Below are 18,347 nucleotides of genomic sequence, written 5' to 3'. Positions count from 1 at the left end.
AACACAAAATCTTAGTGTTCACCACCACGCTGCAGCAGAGAAACTGGGTCATCCATACTACCTGAGCTGCGCTGCATTCGTCACTGTCATCAGATCGTACTCTGTGTGTGTGTGTGTTTTTTATTCAAGTGTTTGTATGCGGTAAAATGATGCACTTCCATTCGCTTGGTCAGTGTGTGTGTGTGTATGTGTGTGTGCGCATACTGTACGCCTGCAGCAGGAACAGGAGCTGCTGTAAGGAGAGGGTGTGAGGGGGTAGGTGAGGATAATGTGTGTGAGGGGGGAGGAGGAGGGAGGAGGGGGGGTGCAGGGGGGGTTTGGAGGGGTTGAAAATCAATCGTTAGGAGACCCACTTCCCATCCCCGTTGCTGCGGCAATGCCGAGATTCCATCAATGAGCGAGGGGCCCGCGTTGCCCTGGAAACGCTTATGAATGAGAGCAGGTCGGTAACCGTGGAGACTCGGCGAGGAGCGAGAGAGAGAGAGAGAGAGAGAGAGAGAGAGAGGAATCGCTGGTTGCCATGGCGACGGCATGAACGGGGGAAAGACCGGGGCGGGAGTGAAGGTGCAGAGTGACCCGAGAGGTGTTCGTCTTCATCAGGGCTGTCAATCATCATCATCATCGTCATCATCATCACTGCAGTGTTCGTAGATCTGTTTCAGCTCCTGTTACAAAAACCTTCACGCCTGCAACATTCAACTGGGAGAAGATTTCGGACGTTTAAAAACTACTTCCAAAAAGTTTTAGATATCCTCCCAGCTGTTCAAAACATGAAATCTCCACAGGAGGCGCCAAAAGTTCCTCACAGGTGCTTTAAATTAAATATTTAATGTTTGATGTTGAGCCTGGGGCTGCTTGGTGGTGCAGTGGTTAGCGCTGTCACCTCACAGCTAGAAGGTTTGAATCCCGGTTCAGACGTAGCGGGACTTTCCGTGTGGAGTTTGCATGTTCTGCCCGTGCATGCGTGGGTTCCCTCCGGCTCCTCCGGCTTTCTCCCACAGTCCAAAGACAGGCTCGTGAGGTTCATTGGTGGCTCTAGGAGTGAGTGTGAAAGGTTGCCTGTCTCTATGTGTCAGCCCTGTGAGTGACTGGCGATCAGTCCAGGGTGTAACCCCGCCTCTCGCCCAGTGACAGCTGGGATCGGCTCCAGCCGCCCTGCGACCAACCACATCATACAAAAGTTGTGTTGTTTGAGCCGTTTAAAAGTTTTGTCACATGTTGTTCCAGCCTGAATCCTCCTTTCTGCTGGGATCAAGATAATCCTGATGTTTAGGATCAAAGTTATCTTAATCCTACTGAGAAGTTTTGGACAACAAAAACTTGGTTTCAGATTTTTATTTTCCTTTTGAACAACCCTCAAGATTCTCAAGATTTGATTGAATCTGTCAGCCGCAATCTGATCAGATTAGCTTTGAACAACTGGGCCCCGTAGACGGGCTGTAACGGCGCAAACGTTACCTCTCAGGGAAATAAGAGATTTGCAGATTCAGACTGACAGGTAGACTCAACAAGGAATCACCACTCTTCACTCTTCATCTCCACCTTGTCCTCCATATTTTATTGTATTAAGAAACCTCCTTTTATATTACATCTTAGTTGATTTGCATCGTACAGCGCGAGAGCTCGGTTGCAGCACAGGAAAAGTGAATGCGCTGTTTTGCATAATGTAGCACAGCTTCATTCGTGTGTGTGTTTGTGTGTGTGTGTGTGTGTGTGTTTGTGTGTGTGTGTGTGTGTGTGTGTGCGTGCGTGCGCGCTTTACAGGTTGATTGTTAGGTGTTTCCCAGCAGTGAGAGCCTCTGTCATCACTGTCCAAACACCTCCTCCCTCCGCTGAGAAAGCTCCCTCCCTCTCTCCCTGGAGTCTCTCTGTCAGTCTAACTCCCTCCGTTTCTCTCTCCCTCTCCCTCTCTCTCTCTCTCTCTCTCTCTCTCTCTGCAGTTGAATCTCACACTTTTGACACACAGGACTATCACTCTCTTTCAATCTGCTCACTCTTTCTGTCACTCTCTGATTCTCGAGGGGCGTTCCCACTCTTTTCTTTCAGTATTTCATCAGGGAAATCCAGACAGTATCATGAGCAGGAACCTCTGTATTTGTCATTTAGAGGAGGATTTTGTACGTTTTTTGAACTCTTGTGAAATGACAGAAGAAGGGATTTGTGGTCGGCAGGTCAAGACAAGGGTTGGGATCTAAACTGAAATATCAGTTTTTAAAGGTCCTCAACTGCCAATGACTCCTAAAAGAACATCTGTTCTCCAAACCTACATGACCGTTACTGGACAAACACTTTGTGTGTTGGTTGTGAACACTGAGATGGTTGCAGGCTGGTTAGGCTTAAGAACCAAACTACTTGGTTAAGTTAAGGAAAAGTAATGGTTAAGTATAGAATAGGTAATAAACTTTTTACATGAAATGTGCATAAATTACATTTTGTATGTGATTTAAGTTCAGTATGTTACATAAATTCATTTGAGCATGCAATTAAAATAAGTCAGTGACTTTTCATTTAGACATTAATTAGCATTAGCATACGATGCTAGGTTGAATGTTAAGCATGTATCATTTGGGAGATTTTGAAAAGCGTGCATTTAAATATCAAACTGTAACAACCTTAGAGGAACGCTAATGTGAATGAAGCTAAGTGCGTTTTTAGCCTCTTCCATTTCTGTCTTCTTCTACTATTTGGTACATTTATTCAACATTACCATCATTGTCTCTACGGTTAGAAAGAGGCGATGCTGTTTTTAGCATGGGTTGTTAAACCTGTAGTCAATCTTCATGTCTCACGACAGTTTATTAAAGGTAACTGATGCTGTTGTAAGACTTTTCAGTTTAAGATAATGAGTCTGTTTTGATTAACGCTTTCATTTTGTCACTTAGATTTAAGAAAAAGTCACGAAAATAGGCATGAAAATAGTTAAACAATAAGTCGTTCCACATCCTCATTTAGCCTCTCTCTCCTGCCATCTTTCCTTCAATGCTTCCTTCCTTCAAATTAACTCCTTCCTATTCCTCCTTTACACTCATGATGCTTCCCTCTCTCCAAACACCCCTCCTCCTCCTCCTCTCTATCCCTCCATCCTCATCACACCAGGCAGCACACTCGCTGCTCCCTCTACCGGCTGCCTCAGTGCACTGCGGGTCCAGGTTCAGCCGTTGCCAGGGGTGACTGCATCCCGGAGGTTTGGGTTGTCTGGCAGAAGCTGGAGGTTGCCGTCTCGCACGGATGAATATTGAAGCTCTGCAGAAAAAAAAGAAGGAGCAGAAATAAACACGGAGAAAATGATTGACAGGGAGACAGAACAAGTCAGAATTTAGATTCAAGATGTCAAAACACACTTTGCTCTTTTTCTTCATCCGTTTACTCATCCGTGAATACGTCTAACTCTCTGAAGCTGACAATTTAAAGAGTCAAATGTGAATGTAGCAGTCGGAGCTGCAAGTAAAAGGAAAAAACAGGAGGGAAATCCATAAAACATATTAAAAACTGAGGCCAAAATACAAATTTCAACACTGAGAAAATAAGCTGTGAAATCTGAAAGAGTAAACATCATATTTAAAAAGGTCCCTGAAGTCAAACGGACATATACATCAAATAAAACCACACCCTGACATGTCATGCAGATCTGGTTACGCTCCCTGTTGTGTCTCTCGCTCACACAGAGGCCGTGTAACACTTTCATCTGTGCGTGTTGGATCTTTGCTGGACCCGAGGCTGTTTGAGGCTCATTTTGCTGAGCTTCGGTGTTTTTTCTCCAGGTCTGCATCGTGGCCTTTAGCCGGGGCAGTTAAAAAGCCATTGAGGGAATGAGGGGCTTGGCTGCCGGTACAGTGTCTGTTAATAAATGACCTCTTACTGGAATTAGCAACCAACCTGGAGAGAGATGGAGGAGGGAGGAGGGGGGGTGTAGACGGGGGAGGGTAGACAAAAGAGGAATGAGGAGAGGAAGGAATGCTAAATTGGAGTTTAGCTCAATTCATGTCTACTTCTTGTTGAATTGAATCTCTGTTTCTTGTTCATTTTCTTTCTTTTCGTGGAATAAATCAGGAACTATCACTATTTAAGGGACTGTTTGTCCTCTCTGTGATTGTCTAACTGTTTGTTTTATTCCATGAAACGTGTGCAGAAGCCTGAAAGTGCAGCGTCTGACGAACACTGTTTGACAGCACTGAGGCTGCACCTCTTTGCAAACTTATTTGTGGGCTGTGACTGATGACACATTCTGATGAATGTTCAAGTTTTGTATTAAACTTTTCTCCTGACTGCAGAGCCGATGCACGTATATCAAAAGTGTCTTAACATGAGAGGTTTTCATGGTGGAACAGTCATAATTACAAACATTGTATTGCACATACTGAGGTCTTGTTTACTTGAATAAACATCGACATAGTTCCAAACAATTACTGTCTATTAAAGAAAAAATAATAACCTTTAATTAAAGAGCACCTTAGAAAATCCACGCTTGGGAAAAGGCCCCAAATTAAACAAACAAGTGATCAAATGATCCGAAAGCTACTGCCCCCACAAAGCCCAGCACTAAGTATTTGCACATTGCAACAGCAAACTTAATGAAAAGCACAGCTCAAATTTGCATTGTTGCTTTGCATGCTATAAATACGGTTAAAGTGAAGTTGTAATCTTGAAGATCTCTTTGGCGCCAACTATGGCGATAAACGGTAACTGCAGGAGCACACTTCCCAGATATCCAGACAGTGCTGCATGTGTGACGTCGACGGTTGGCTTCGGTTGTAACTCTTGATTTTCCTGGCTGACGGTCGCTTTCCTTTTTAGAGCGTTTTTTAGCGTCAAGTTTGTTTCTTTTTCTTTGGATTTTCACTTCTTGTTGAAGTTGTATCTGTAGTCATCCATCTTTTCTTTGTTTGTTCAGCCATAGTGGATTACTGTTTACTCGCAACACTCTCTGGCAGACCAACCACTGCTGGCTGATGGAAAACGCGTCACTAACTGGGCGCCGCTTGTGATTTTTTCCGCGTATGTCGCCACAGTCACCCAGTCTGTAATCAGTGGGCCATAGGCTCAATCACCATTGTGTTACCTCATTCAGTGATAGTGACTTAACAGACATTTGTTTACATGAAAATCTTTGAGATTATGACTTTAAACAGGAGCCTGACCTTCTGTCTTTCTCAGTGTTGATGCACATGTTTGAGGATTTGCAGAGAGCTGATACTAGTTACCAAACCCAGCCACATTCAGGTGTGTGTGATGTCTCTCATATACACCTGGTCGGTGCGTACTGAACTGCTGACTCAGCTTTAGTTCAGAAGTTAGTTTTTATATTAATATCAGTGGTATTTCTAGTCTTCTAAGATCTGTGTCTTAAGGTCTGACCACCTGCTGTGCTCCTCCCCTTCGCTTCTCTCTCTCCTCCCACTCAGAGCATCCCCTCTGTACGCCTCCGCACTCCCCCCTCCCCCTCCTGTTGGACAGACCCTGCCTTCCGCCCCCGTACCAGACCGAGCAGAGCGGAGCATGGAATTTTCCAACCTGTCTCTGGCTGACTTTACACCAGAGCTTCACACACACACACACACACACACACACACACACGAGACACATGGTGTCTATGGGGATGAAGACGAGTCATGACAAAGACAGAGAACGAGGCTGTCAGAGCCACTGTACTGCCAAAGAGTTTCAGACTTCATGTTGTTATTGTGCATTTTAACTTTATACGTTATATAAGGTACACATTTAACGATTTTATATTAGGTGGTCGAGGTGTTTTTATTTTTTATTTAAGACACATATTTTATCACGGCAGTTGTTCAGAAGGTTTTGACCAAGCGATCTCCTCTCAAAGTCCTCTTTTGCACTTGTTTTAGAGCTTTCGACAGCATCAGGCGATAATCTAATCGTCATAATCAGCGGACTGGATTTGCTCAGACTGTTTAAAAGACATATTCCATCAAACTGACCTCTGTTTTCTCTCCCTCTCCTCTCTCTTTCTCTCTCTGCAGTCTTTTGTCGTCATTGGGGTCTCAGTTTGACCTGAGGACGCTACGAGCCGTCAGAGTGCTGCGACCACTGAAACTGGTGTCTGGGATTCCCAGTAAGTGCTGTGCTGCGTGTTTCATTGTGTGCATACTACCCTGTGGCATTCATCTACAATACCTTTAAGGAGAAGTTCGGTATTTTTAAACTTGGGCCGTATTTCTTTTACAAATTTGGGCGTCGAAATGACTCATAGAAGAATTTAAAGCCTGTCCAGCTCTGTGGTCAAATGTGGTTGTTTTAAATGTGCTTTATAAATAATGTGCGCTTTGAATGCAACAATTTCCATCCAGTGGCTGACAAGAAATCAAATCACTTTACAATAAAATAGCAGTTTGCTTTGAGATGCATTGTTGATTGATTTTGCAAGCCCCTCCTCTGACTGTTTTTTTCACGCCCTCCAGGCCTGCAGGTGGTTCTCAAGTCCATCATGAAGGCTATGATCCCCCTGCTGCAGATCGGCCTGCTGTTGTTTGTGGCCATCCTCATGTTCGCCATCATCGGCCTGGAGTTCTACATGGGAAAGTTCCACACGACGTGTTACGACGAAGTCACACGTAAGAGAAATGTGAAAGATTGGACTGTTGTTTCACGTGTGGCTCGACCTTTGTGTCTGACGTTAAAAACACTGCAGCAAAGCTTGACACAGGGGGCAAAGATAAGCTTTTGGGTGTGTTACTGTATAGTAACGGCAGATATTTCTCTCTTCCCGTCTCTATCTCTGACCAGGAGACATAGTGGGCGGATCACCATGCGGCACGGCGGAGCCGTCCCGGTTGTGTCCGAACGGCAGCGTGTGCAGAGGCGGCTGGCTCGGACCAAACTACGGCATCACCCAGTTCGACAACATCCTGTTCGCCGTGCTCACAGTCTTCCAGTGCATCACCATGGAGGGATGGACAGACATGCTCTACCACGTACGTTAGCCCGTGCCCTACACTGTGCAGCATTTCACTCACGAGTACAACATTAAAACAGTAAAAGCAGTTGCATGTAATTAGCTGCTGCAGGATAGCGGCCATTTTTTTATTTTCCTCCTTTGAGTTAGCTGTTAACTGCAGGTAGGTTGCAGATAAAACATAGTTTGAGACTTGCAAAACTTTGCAACGCTCTTCAAGAGAGGGGTTGGGAGAGGGGTTGTCATGACCTTTGCCGCAGGTGGAAAAACATTGCCCCTCTACTTTGTGTCATAAACTTATAAACAAGATGAGCAAGGCAGAAGAAAGACATTCCTGCCTTGAACAGGATGTAGAAATGGGATATTCTATTTCAGCAAAAACTGAGTCAGTTCTCCTTGTTGCCAGAAGACCTCGCAATTTCAGCCTGGGCCTTCTACATCAAGACACCCACTGTGCCACAGCAGTGGCCTCATTGAATCAACCAGGAGTCTGTGCCTTTTGATGCAATATTACTGATAGACGGAAACAGATTTGAACTTTCTATGTACAAAAATAGAGAGCGGTTGCTATTCAGCATCTTACAGAAGTTGTGATGATGCGTTCCTGCGAATTCACGCAAAAAATTTGACCAATCATCCACTTCCACACATTTACGTCACTAAACTTGCTTCTTTGATATTTAAAATATTGATCCCCTAACTTTTACTGTGTCCTTAATATGTTTCGAAGGGTTATATAGTGAGTTTATGATCATACATCCGATTCTTGAAGTCTTCTTGTGATCATTTGTTCATGTTCGCGTGTTGAAAACAGTTCGACATGTAGGTTCTCCTTTGCACATACTGTATGGATAGCATTGAATGTGCATTGAATGTGCATGTGTACTGCAAAATTAGCATTTTGTGGCTTTCGCGTCATTCAGTTCATTCACACAGAAATCGACCACAAGTGATGTCAGATGTGGCAACAGCTCACTCAGCCTATAGATGGCGCTATTGGAGCGTTTGACCCACTTGCTCACATCCATCGGTCCAGGTGATGGATGTCCCTCTCCCCTGCAAAGTTTTCCAGCTCCTTCTGGGGGATCCCGAGGCGATCCCGGGCCAAATGGGATATATAATCCCTCCAGTGAGCTTTGGGTCCACCCCAGGGTCTCCTCCCAGTTGGACATGCCTGGAAAATCTCCACAGGGAGTGCTTTGTGGCCCGAGCACCCACAGAGATTGCCGAGCACCCATCGGCGCCAAACTCTACCAGGGTTTCCCACACATGCTCGGGGCCCAAAGCACCGGATCGGCGCCGATGGATAGGATATTTGGCGACCCATTTCCGCCCTCCGCAATCGATTAACTAGTGGCACTGGGCAATCTCCCTCCCTCTAGCCCCTCCCTGCATGTTCGTTCTGATATCGCGGGGAGGTTTCACCTAGCCTTACTGAAAGTCACACATGCTCTGCAAACTTGAAACAGAGAGAGATTGTGTCCGCAATCTCATTCTTTCAGTCACTACCCAAAGCTCGTGACCACAGGTGAGGGCTGGAACGTAGATCGACTGGTAGATCGAAAGCTTTATCCTAAGGCTCAGCTCCTGGTCGGTGCAGTACAACGCCTGCATTACTGCTGATGCTCACAGTGGATGTGTCATGTTTTACACAAAATCCTAAAAATCGAGCTGCAAAATCGAGCATTTTTTGGCTGCAACAATCACAGAAAAAACCCAGCGAAGTCCTGGAGGGACTGGCTATTTGTGCAATCCATGCCCACGCAGAATTTGCCCTCATACACCACAAGTCTTGTCTAACTTCTAGCAGTTGAAAACGTATCAACTCATCTTAGCAGCAGTGATCTCTCTGTTCTTTGTGATGTGTTTGTACTGTATGTTTGTATAGCACACTGAAGCACTCGCTAGGGTGTGTGGGTTTGTAGGTCGGTGATTGGCTTAAATTTCATTCAGCTAAATGAGGCATAAAATAGTTTGATTCCAAACACCTTTTCTTCATTTAAAAGCGTTCCTCCATCCCCCGTCCTCTCTCTTTATCTTTCTGTCTTTGGCTTTCTTTATCCGTCTCCTCATCTGTCTTTTCCTTGCCTCTCCTTCTCTCTCCGCCTCCTTCTCTTCCACTCTCTATTCTGGTCTGTCTCGCTCTATATTTAACATCTTTTCTGATGGATGGAGGCTGACTTCTTCTCTCACACAGGCAGTCAGGAGGAAACCAATGAAAGTTTAATAGAGATCGGGCTGCTCGCACTGTACCGCGCCGCATAAAACCTAACAAACGCACTAAGCACTTCAGCAGCAGATAATAATCAGCTGATCGTTCCATTTAGATCTGACACGGGTCGCAGAATCCAGATATCCTCCTGTAACCTGATTTCTCTGATTGTCCGCTGGGTGTGTGAAGCGAAAGGAGAAGTATTCAGAGCCGTCACGACAGCGCCGTGAATGTTTGGGAAAGCAGAAGAAGCTGTAACGTCACAGCGCATGGCGTGTGTCCCTGCACGCAAACACAATGTCTCCGCTTTAAGGTCAGGCTGTAGGATAGAAAATGGGTCACTCCTGAGCCAGCATAAAAGATCTTCTTCAGGTCTCCTTGCTTCTCGTGCAGAGACAGTTGCCAACATCTGTCAGGCGATCTTTGTTCCTTCAGTAATGCCTGCCATAGTCTGAAGACTTTGAAGAGACTTTCAAAAGACTGTCTGTCAGCCTCTCAGATCTAAGGGCATTTAAGTCACAGGCTATAAGACTTTCCAAAGACGCTGAGGTATTTAGAAGGGTCACAATTTACAAAACTACAACTATAGTCCTCTTGATTATATCTAGAGGACTATAGTTGTATTTTTAAGAGGAAAACAGACAATGGAGCAGAGACAGAAGCAGCTTTTAAGTGTTGCCCCTGTGTGTGTGCAGCGGTTTGTGTTATCAGCAGTGATTATAGCTGTGTCCCAATCCAGGGGCTGCAGCCTTCGAAGGCCGTCACAGAAGCGCGTCTGTCCCAATTCGAAGGCTCCTTCAGATGCAGCCGAGAAATGCGCCCCCCCTTTTCCCCCAACATATCCCAAGATGCATTGTGCGCCAATTCAAATGAGATGGCATTACGAGCTATTTTTATCTGCCCATCTTCGGTAGGCATCGATATACTAAGACCCGACTACAGCATCAAATTCAGGTTGGACAGCAGCGTTCTCCATGTTTACTTTCTCCCTGGTTCGCTGCTTCCTGTTTGCTGAGAGAGAGTGCTCCGACTGGTTGTTGACAATGTTCAGGTCATTTAACTTCACTATTTGCATGTAGAAGGAGGAAGTAAGTCAGGGAGTCAAGACCCTAAAAACTCTGACATGAAACAGTTTTCTGACCAATTTCTGACCTATGGAAAGTTGTCTGTGAGAGTGAGGGTCACAGCGACAGCTTCTTGATTACGTACAGATCTCCTTTGCGATAGCTGAGATACGGAGTCAAACCGAGTTCAAATCAATCATAGTTCAAAAAAACACACCAACTAAAAGAGGTGCAGGAGCTTAAAGCAGACACAATCACATCCTTACGAGGAACGTGTTGCTCTCTAAGCAGTACTCTATAAGAGTTTCTGAGCACTAGTAGGGAATAGCAGCTGTAGAGTGTTTTAGGTGTGTGTCCCTTCTTTCTTTGTGTTGTGCACATACAAAGATGCATATGGACTTAGAACACGAACACCGGCGGTGCATTTCATGTCCCGTTGATGGTTTCACACTGTTCCTGGTGGTGGTAATGTGCCAACAGAGGCAGCGAAGAAGAAGACTGCCAGCAAACAAACAAGGATTTAAATAATGTACCAGTTAAAATATTCAGAGTCGTTTTTGCAAATGTTTCACCAGGAAGGAAAAGCACTCAACACCTTTGTAAGGACTCAAGGATACCCTCCATGTGGTGAGAAAAATAAACATAGTAGTCACTGCCTTTTGGAGATAAAAGCCGTGCACAAATGTGCATCCAAAAGTTCTTACGTTTCCGGTTTTACATCTTCATCCGAAACAGAGTAACACAACATTATTAAGTATCGGGCGCTAAGAAATAACACGTCTGTTTGTGTGTCTGTGTCCAACAGAGCAACGACGTGGAGGGCAGCGCCTGGAACTGGATGTACTACATCCCCCTCATCATCATCGGCTCCTTCTTCATGCTCAACCTGGTGCTGGGTGTGCTCTCAGGGTGAGGCCTGATGTCTGTCTGCCTCTTAACACACCTTCTTAGTAATAGAGAGCGATGTCATGGAAGGGCATAAGGGCCATAGGAGAAAAAATAATACTCAGCCTTAGAATATACTCCTGTTTTCTTTCTATGTTTTGTATTTATTTGATGGTAAATAAGATAAGAAATAACTGCCAAATGTTCCCACAGTGAATTTGCCAAAGAGAGGGAGCGAGTGGAGAACCGGAGCGAGTTCCTCAAGCTGAGGCGGCAGCAGCAGATCGAGAGAGAGCTCAACGGATACCTGGAGTGGATCTGCAAAGCCGGTCAGTGCACACGGACAAACACACCCGAGATACACGCTAACACACACACACACTGCTTGTTCCTTTTTATAGACATGTACTGTATGCGGGAAAAACCAACTAAATCCTGACGCGGTGAGCTAACATGTTGCTCTCCCTTTTCCTCGTGCAGAGGAGGTGATCTTGGCGGAGGATGACGCCACAGGGAACTTTGATGGTAACTTCTTCTCTCTTGAATTGTGTGTTTGTACGGTATAAGAAAGAGAGGAGAAGAGTCTGGCTAGTGAACATACGATTTGTGAAAATATGATGAAATGTATGTCTTGTCTTCTGTTCCTAGAGGATAAATAATGTTGAGGCAGAAGCAGAATACTTAAAATGATGCATCCGGTGTGCTGCTTTGGTTTTATCTCGATGCTATATGCGTCTACAGCATTGCTCAGCTAAATGTGTGATTGTGGGTTTTAGCTCAATACACCTACAAGTGACAGACGGTGGGAAGAATGAGACAGCAACGTTTCAGAGACAAAAAAACCTTTCTTTTACTCACGCTAGGTACAAGACGAAGGCCGACCATCAAAACCAAAAACAACAAGACAGAGCTGCTGAACCCCGAGGAGGGAGAGGACAACATGGGGGACGCAGTAGGTAAGAGAACACAGGCGTGTATAGTCGACGGAGATGATCCAGGTTAATTTGTTGGTGTAAAATAGTCGAGCAAAAAGTGAAAAAAATAAGTCACACTAAAAATAAAAACCGTCATGTCACACTTCCTGCCTCCAGGTTTCGCCCGCTCCAGCATAAAGAGCGGTAAGGACGGCGCCAACTACAGCAAGAAGGAGCGACGAATGCGGTTCTTCATCCGTAAGATAGTGAAGACGCAGGCTTTCTATTGGACGGTGCTCTGCCTGGTCGGCCTCAACACCATGTGTGTGGCTGCGGTGCACTACGACCAGCCGGAGCTGCTCTCTGACTTCCTCTGTGAGTAAATACACACATGAAACACTCAGTCGCTGTGTCTCAATTCAGGGGCTGCACCCTACAAAGGACGGGTCTACTGAGGATGAGTGTAGACCACGAAAAGGCCGAACTGAAATGAGACTGGTCTACGGAGGATTTCCTATTTGCGTCACCAGCTGTTCCCGCCCTTAACCTTGCGTCACAAACGCGACTCCTGTTGCCAGGCTAGACGGCTAACTAGCTAGCATAACTAACATTGCGTAACTTAACCTACTATTATATAGAAAATTTATTTTAAAGCCCCTTATTTTAACATTTGTGTCGCTGGCTATTCAACTGACCCTTGGCTAAGCCCCTCCCTTGAACGGCTACTGTCCAATCCTACGTTAGCAACCGTAACTAGGCGCGGGAGGCCTGTCAAGCTTTCAGGACTGATTAACGGTGTGCATATGGAATCTGCAAGTCTGACAGCAGATATCCTCAAAGTTTAGAGATGGGTGTCATTTTCTTTTTCCGCTGTACCGAAGCCAAAAACTCGAGAGGAGAGATGTCGACATGCTAACTAACTTGGCTAGGTTAGCATGTTAGCAAACAAAGATGGTTGAATGTTGATGAGGAGTTAATCCAGATCCAGTGTTTGGATCAAGCCAACGATATGCGAGTAATATCCTGACGCACTTTAAACAAAATGAAAAAGTGGGATATTTTAGTTTTGCTATCAGTGGGCTCAAACATATTAGATAGTGAAAGTCAGGAGTCATAACTAAACATTAGCTTAAAATAAAACAATATATTGATTTACCCTGCTGTGCTAGAACATTGCTGTTCCTGTATATGCGTATAGTCGTCCTTTCTGTTTTCTTTCTCTGATATTTGGGAACTATTTTTCCATTATTTCCCTCGGAATATCTCTCACTGTTGTAGCTGAAAACGCTACACTATTTACATGCCAGTACGAAAGCTTCACACGTGTAGCAACAGTAACCAAGGGGGCGGGACGTAGCGAAGGGTCAATTGAGTTGACATTTAAAAGTGTATTCCTCGGCCGCCATCTCGTTTGAATTGGCGGACAGTGAATCTCAGGATACGTTGAGCCGCGAAGGATGCACCCGATGGATCCTTTGTGACCTGGGAAAAGGAAGACGCATTTGTCGCCCGCATCTGAAGGAGCATTTGACGCGCCGCTGTGACGCAACCGACCTTCAAATACATCCGCCGAAAGGATGCAGCCCCTGAATTGGGACACAGCTACTATACAAGAAAACATGATGTAAAGTGTACGAACAAAAACACCTGCAGACGACAGGAATCATTCCACAGGAATCATCACACCAACTCAAGATATATACGTGCTTTTTTTGTCCTCCAGTTTTAGTTTCTCTGTTGTGTTACTTGAATAAATCACCACCGCCGTCCACACGCACACCTCGTCCCAACCAGAATCATGTTCTTACACTTCAAACTGTTTCCTCCTACACATGCAAACAACACATTTACAATTTTAACTCCTTTAAATAGCAGAAGGATGTTGCAAAGTTCTCTACAACCCAGTATAGAGTCCATCCTCACCTTCTGGTTTTGGTCATATCTCTCAGTTACACTTGATATACCACTGTTAATCTTCTTAGTGTTAGTCACATTAGTCATTGTTACCCTTTATAGTTTGAGTCTAGTTTGAGTCTATGACAACCCAAAACATTTTAGTCAATAAAAAGTCATCACATTGTCCCACCAAGTAAATTGGGACTGTAGTTTTTCCAGGATTGTGCAGATAACCAGACGAGCAAACATGGAAACCTGAGTTATTATTATTGAGTTATTATTGTTTATTGTAGTTCTACACTTCGTTCTGCTTACATGACCTGACCGGACACACACACACACACACACACACACACACACACACACTCACTCTCAGGGCCCTCAGTAGAGTCTGCTCTGTGTCCCTGGCCTGTGTCCAGTGTCATTAGCATATGGAGCTGTAGCCGCTGATGGAGTCCATTCATCACCACACTGTCATACACTGAGCTCACACCACTATTGACTTCCACTCATCTCACTCTCTCCCTCTTCTCTTTCTTGCCCTTTTTTCCTCCCTTCCTATACTCTCTCACTTTCGTCTTGTTATCCATCTTCTTCGCCTCTCTTTTATTCCGTATTTCCTTCATCTACGTTTCTTCCTCCCTTAATCCACTCTCTAACTCTCCATGACCTTATCCTCCGTCTATTTAACCTTCCTCTGTCACATGTTTAACCCACCCTGCTCCTTCCTCCCTCCTTTCTTCCCTTCTCTCTTTCTCCTTCCCTCCCTCCCTCTTGTATTTGCTTGTCTCTTTCTCTTTTTCTCCCTCCATCTTCCTTTCCTTCTCTCCTTCCCTCTTTCAATCTTTCCTTTATTTCCCTCCCGTTCCTTCCCCTCCCTCTCCTTTCTTTTGCTTCTCTCTTTTACATTCCCACCTTTTTTTTCCTTTCCTTCTCTGTTTCTCCTTCCCTTGCTATCTCTTTCTGTTCCTTCTCCTTTTCTCCTTCCCTTGCTTCCTCTTCCCTTACCTTCTCTCTTTCTCCTTCCCTTCCTCCCTCTTTTCTTTCCCTCTCTATGCCTACTTCCCTTCCTCCCTCTTTCCTTTCCTTGTCTCCTTCTCTTTCTCTTCCTCCATTTTTCTTCTCCTTCTCTCTCTCACTTTCGTCTCCTTCCCTTCCCACCCGCTCTCTCTCTCTCTCTCTCTCTACTTTCTCCTTCTCCTTCCCTTCTTTCTTTCTCCCTCCCGCTCTCCCTCCTTCCTTTTCCTTTCTCTCCTTCCTCCCTCCAGTCTATGCAGAGTTTATCTTCCTGGGTCTGTTCATGTCTGAGATGCTGATCAAGATGTACGGTCTGGGCATCCAGCCCTACTTCCACTCCTCATTCAACTGCTTTGACTGTGTGGTGAGTACACACACACGCACACACACACGCGCAGGGCTCACAGCTCTCAGGTTTGGATGACAAACCCAACACTCCATTTAATCAACAGATGTGAGAAATAGATTTTTCTCATGTTGCTCTGCGACAAACGAGCAGCGAGCAGATCCAGCTTCCTGTTTGTCAGCGATACGTGTGCCATAACTGCGCATTCATTCGTCACACTGACATTGTTGCAGAGGCTTATTGACAGGCTTCGTCATATTATATGCTGACATACAGAGCGTGTTGTTCTGTGTTCAGTCACATGGAAGCAGAGTTTGGGACTTACATTTGTGCAGTGTTCTAGCTTTGCCTTTTGTTTGTGTCCGGATTGACTTTCATCATTATTCATGAAAAATTAACAAACTTATGTTAGACTCTGGACAGCTGCAGAACGCTCTGATTTATCAGTTGTTGCTGTCAAAGATGGAGAGAAGGAACCACGTAAACTATCAAATCTGTCATCACTTTCCTCTGTTGTTTCCTTTGAGAAGTGGACAGAGTATTATCATAATATTGCTAATTTGAATTCAATGTGCAAAAACCTGCACTGGGCTGCACCATATGCAGCCACTTTTTTTCCACCCAAGATCCAGCTCTCTTACCTGTAGTATCCGGTCTTTATAAAGAGAAAAGACAAGGTGTTAGCAGGAGTAGGTGTTTTATATTTATCAGCTAATATTCAAACTTATGAACGGAAGTCAACGGAGTCATCAGGCCTCAAGTCATTAACTTGCGAGTCCAAGTCGAGTCTCAAGTGATTTATTTTTTGTCAAGTTAAATCGCAAGTCACCATGACTCGAGTGCACATCTCTGGTTCCAACGACACGTGACCTTTTGTACAACACCTCTTCCGTCAAGCGTGAAGAAGGGTGCAAGATGTCTGCAGTATGGCAGTTTTTGGCCACCACAATAAGAGTAGGCATGATATCAATTCAGCAACAAGGGAGACGTTCTCTACAATTAGGTGTAATATATAGGTATCGAAATCAGCAATCGGCAAGAAGGGTTTGAAAATATCGGCATATCGGCAAAAAATCCAGTATCGTGCATCCCTAGTATCCATGAAATATGTAGATCAACACATGGTCTCACATGGACAACACATCACTAATCTGCCCATGGCAAGGGAGAATTTATTAAATAAACAAGTGAATGAATCTAAATTGAAAATACTTTACAGTCTACAGAAACCCTGCACGGACTCAAAAGGATCTGTTGACTGATACATTTGAATGTGTGCACGTGCAGGTGATCGTGGGCAGCATCTTCGAGGTGGTGTGGGCCACCATCAAACCAGGAACATCGTTTGGGATCAGTGTGTTACGAGCTCTGAGACTGCTCCGCATATTCAAAGTCACCAAGTAAGTCTCTCTCTCTCTCTCACACACACACAGGCACACACACACACACACTCTTAGTTACTTTATGTTTGCATGGCCAACTGCTTTCACACGTTGAACAATGATGATAACGATGATCATGGTGAGAAACGGAGGTTGTTGTACTAATATAAAAGAGATTTTTTTTGTGTTTTAATTTGAAAATACTTTCACTGTTGTAACATCCAAACAGTTTTGGGCTTCTGGCACTTTGATGCTGCTTTTTAGGATACATTTTAATTGGATTTGGCTTCCCTGTTTGTCACGACGCTGCTCGTTTGGACAAATCTCACTTAGAAATGTGTCTTTAACCATGAGTGGACTGATACAATAACTGAACAAGAACTGTATTTCTTGGGTGATTTCCACCAGGGGCAAATGCCCTTAACACTTAAAGCTGTGCAGTAAGTTAGTACTATTTAAACTGTTCATCTGGATTTGGCTCTTTGTTTATTTTAATTTAGGCCGAACGTGTGAAATCAAAGTAGTGTCTAATGATAAATAAACGTGGGATTAAATCTGACAATAATAAAATCCTACTTATAGATTTTATCAAACTTAATAGATGCTGAGTACAAAGTTTGTGAGTCCATTGTTTAATGCTTTTTCTCTCCCTGCCCTCTTTCCTGTTCTCGTCTCTTCTTTCATTTAACTTTCTTCCTCTTCTATTTTTTCATCCACTTTACTCTGTCCTGTCTGTTCCTTCCTCCCTCTTCTCTTTACTTTTTTCTTTCTCCGTCCTCCTTCTTTCCTTTCCTCGTCTCTTTCTCGTCCCTTCCCTTCCCTTCCTTTCTTTTGTATCTCTCCATCTAATTCCCACCTTCTTCTTTTCTTTCCTTCTCTCTATCTCCTTCACTTCTTCCCTCTTTCCTTTCCTTCTCTTGTTCTACTTCCCTACCTTCTTCTTTCCTTCCCTGTTCTCTTTCTCTCTCACTTCTTCCCTATTTCCTTTCCTTCTCTCTTTCTCCTTCCCTTCTTCCCTCTTCCCTTTCCTTTCCTCTTTCTCCTTCCCTTCTTTCCTCTTTCCTTCCCTTCTTTCTGTCTCCTTCTCTTCTTCCCTCTGTCTTGTCTCTCCTCTTTGTGTTTCCTTCATCTCTTTTTCACCTACTTTTACCCTTCCCTCATTGATCCTCCTCGTCCTCCTCTTTCTCCTCGTCCTCGTCCTCGTCGTCGTCCTCCTCCTCCTCCTCCTCTTCCTCCTCCTTGTCCTTGTCTTTGTCCTCCTCGTCCTCGTCCTCATCCCCGTCATCCTCCTCCTCCTCCTCCTCAGGTACTGGGCTCCCCTACGAAACCTGGTGGTTTCTCTGCTGAACTCCATGAAGTCCATCGTCAGTTTGCTCTTCCTGCTCTTCCTCTTCATCGTGGTCTTTGCCTTGTTGGGGATGCAGCTGTTTGGAGGACAGTCAGTATCAACACAAACCTAAACATAATACTGTATTAACTTTATATTTCTCTTGTTCTGTGTGTTTGTGATTGTTCACTTTATTCTTCTCGTCTTCTCAGATTCAACTTTGAGGAGGGGACGCCTCCTACTAACTTTGACACTTTTGCTGCAGCGATCATGACAGTGTTTCAGGTAGGAAAGAGACACTTCTAAATGTTGTCATGGTTGTGTCTTCCCCTCTACATACCTGTCCTAAACACACCTGTATGGGCATACAGGACATCCCTATTTAAAA

General features: G+C 44.6%; 1 protein-coding gene across 3 annotated transcripts in view; it reads left to right on the top strand.

Moving 5' to 3' along the window:
• The window catches only part of cacna1ab (calcium channel, voltage-dependent, P/Q type, alpha 1A subunit, b), a 110,645-nt gene that overhangs the window by 19,085 nt on the left and 73,213 nt on the right, over positions 1–18,347 (top strand). For all 3 annotated transcript variants that reach the window (XM_069665178.1, XM_069665177.1, XM_069665176.1), the window contains exons 3-14: positions 5,985–6,076; positions 6,423–6,575; positions 6,748–6,935; positions 10,998–11,101; positions 11,291–11,406; positions 11,558–11,602; positions 11,941–12,033; positions 12,169–12,366; positions 15,156–15,268; positions 16,538–16,650; positions 17,939–18,070; positions 18,172–18,244. In XM_069665178.1, coding sequence (XP_069521279.1) covers positions 5,985–6,076; positions 6,423–6,575; positions 6,748–6,935; positions 10,998–11,101; positions 11,291–11,406; positions 11,558–11,602; positions 11,941–12,033; positions 12,169–12,366; positions 15,156–15,268; positions 16,538–16,650; positions 17,939–18,070; positions 18,172–18,244 — 1,420 coding nt within the window. The remainder of the gene's footprint in view (positions 1–5,984; positions 6,077–6,422; positions 6,576–6,747; positions 6,936–10,997; positions 11,102–11,290; positions 11,407–11,557; positions 11,603–11,940; positions 12,034–12,168; positions 12,367–15,155; positions 15,269–16,537; positions 16,651–17,938; positions 18,071–18,171; positions 18,245–18,347) is intronic.

The sequence above is a fragment of the Semicossyphus pulcher genome, unplaced genomic scaffold (assembly GCF_022749685.1).
Source record: "Semicossyphus pulcher isolate SPU_LCO1_2020_fin unplaced genomic scaffold, fSemPul1.0.p SCAF_17, whole genome shotgun sequence".
NCBI classification, from domain to species: domain Eukaryota; kingdom Metazoa; phylum Chordata; class Actinopteri; order Labriformes; family Labridae; genus Semicossyphus; species Semicossyphus pulcher.
Note: the sequence above shows the minus strand (reverse complement) of the source record. Positions and strands in the feature narration are given on the sequence as shown.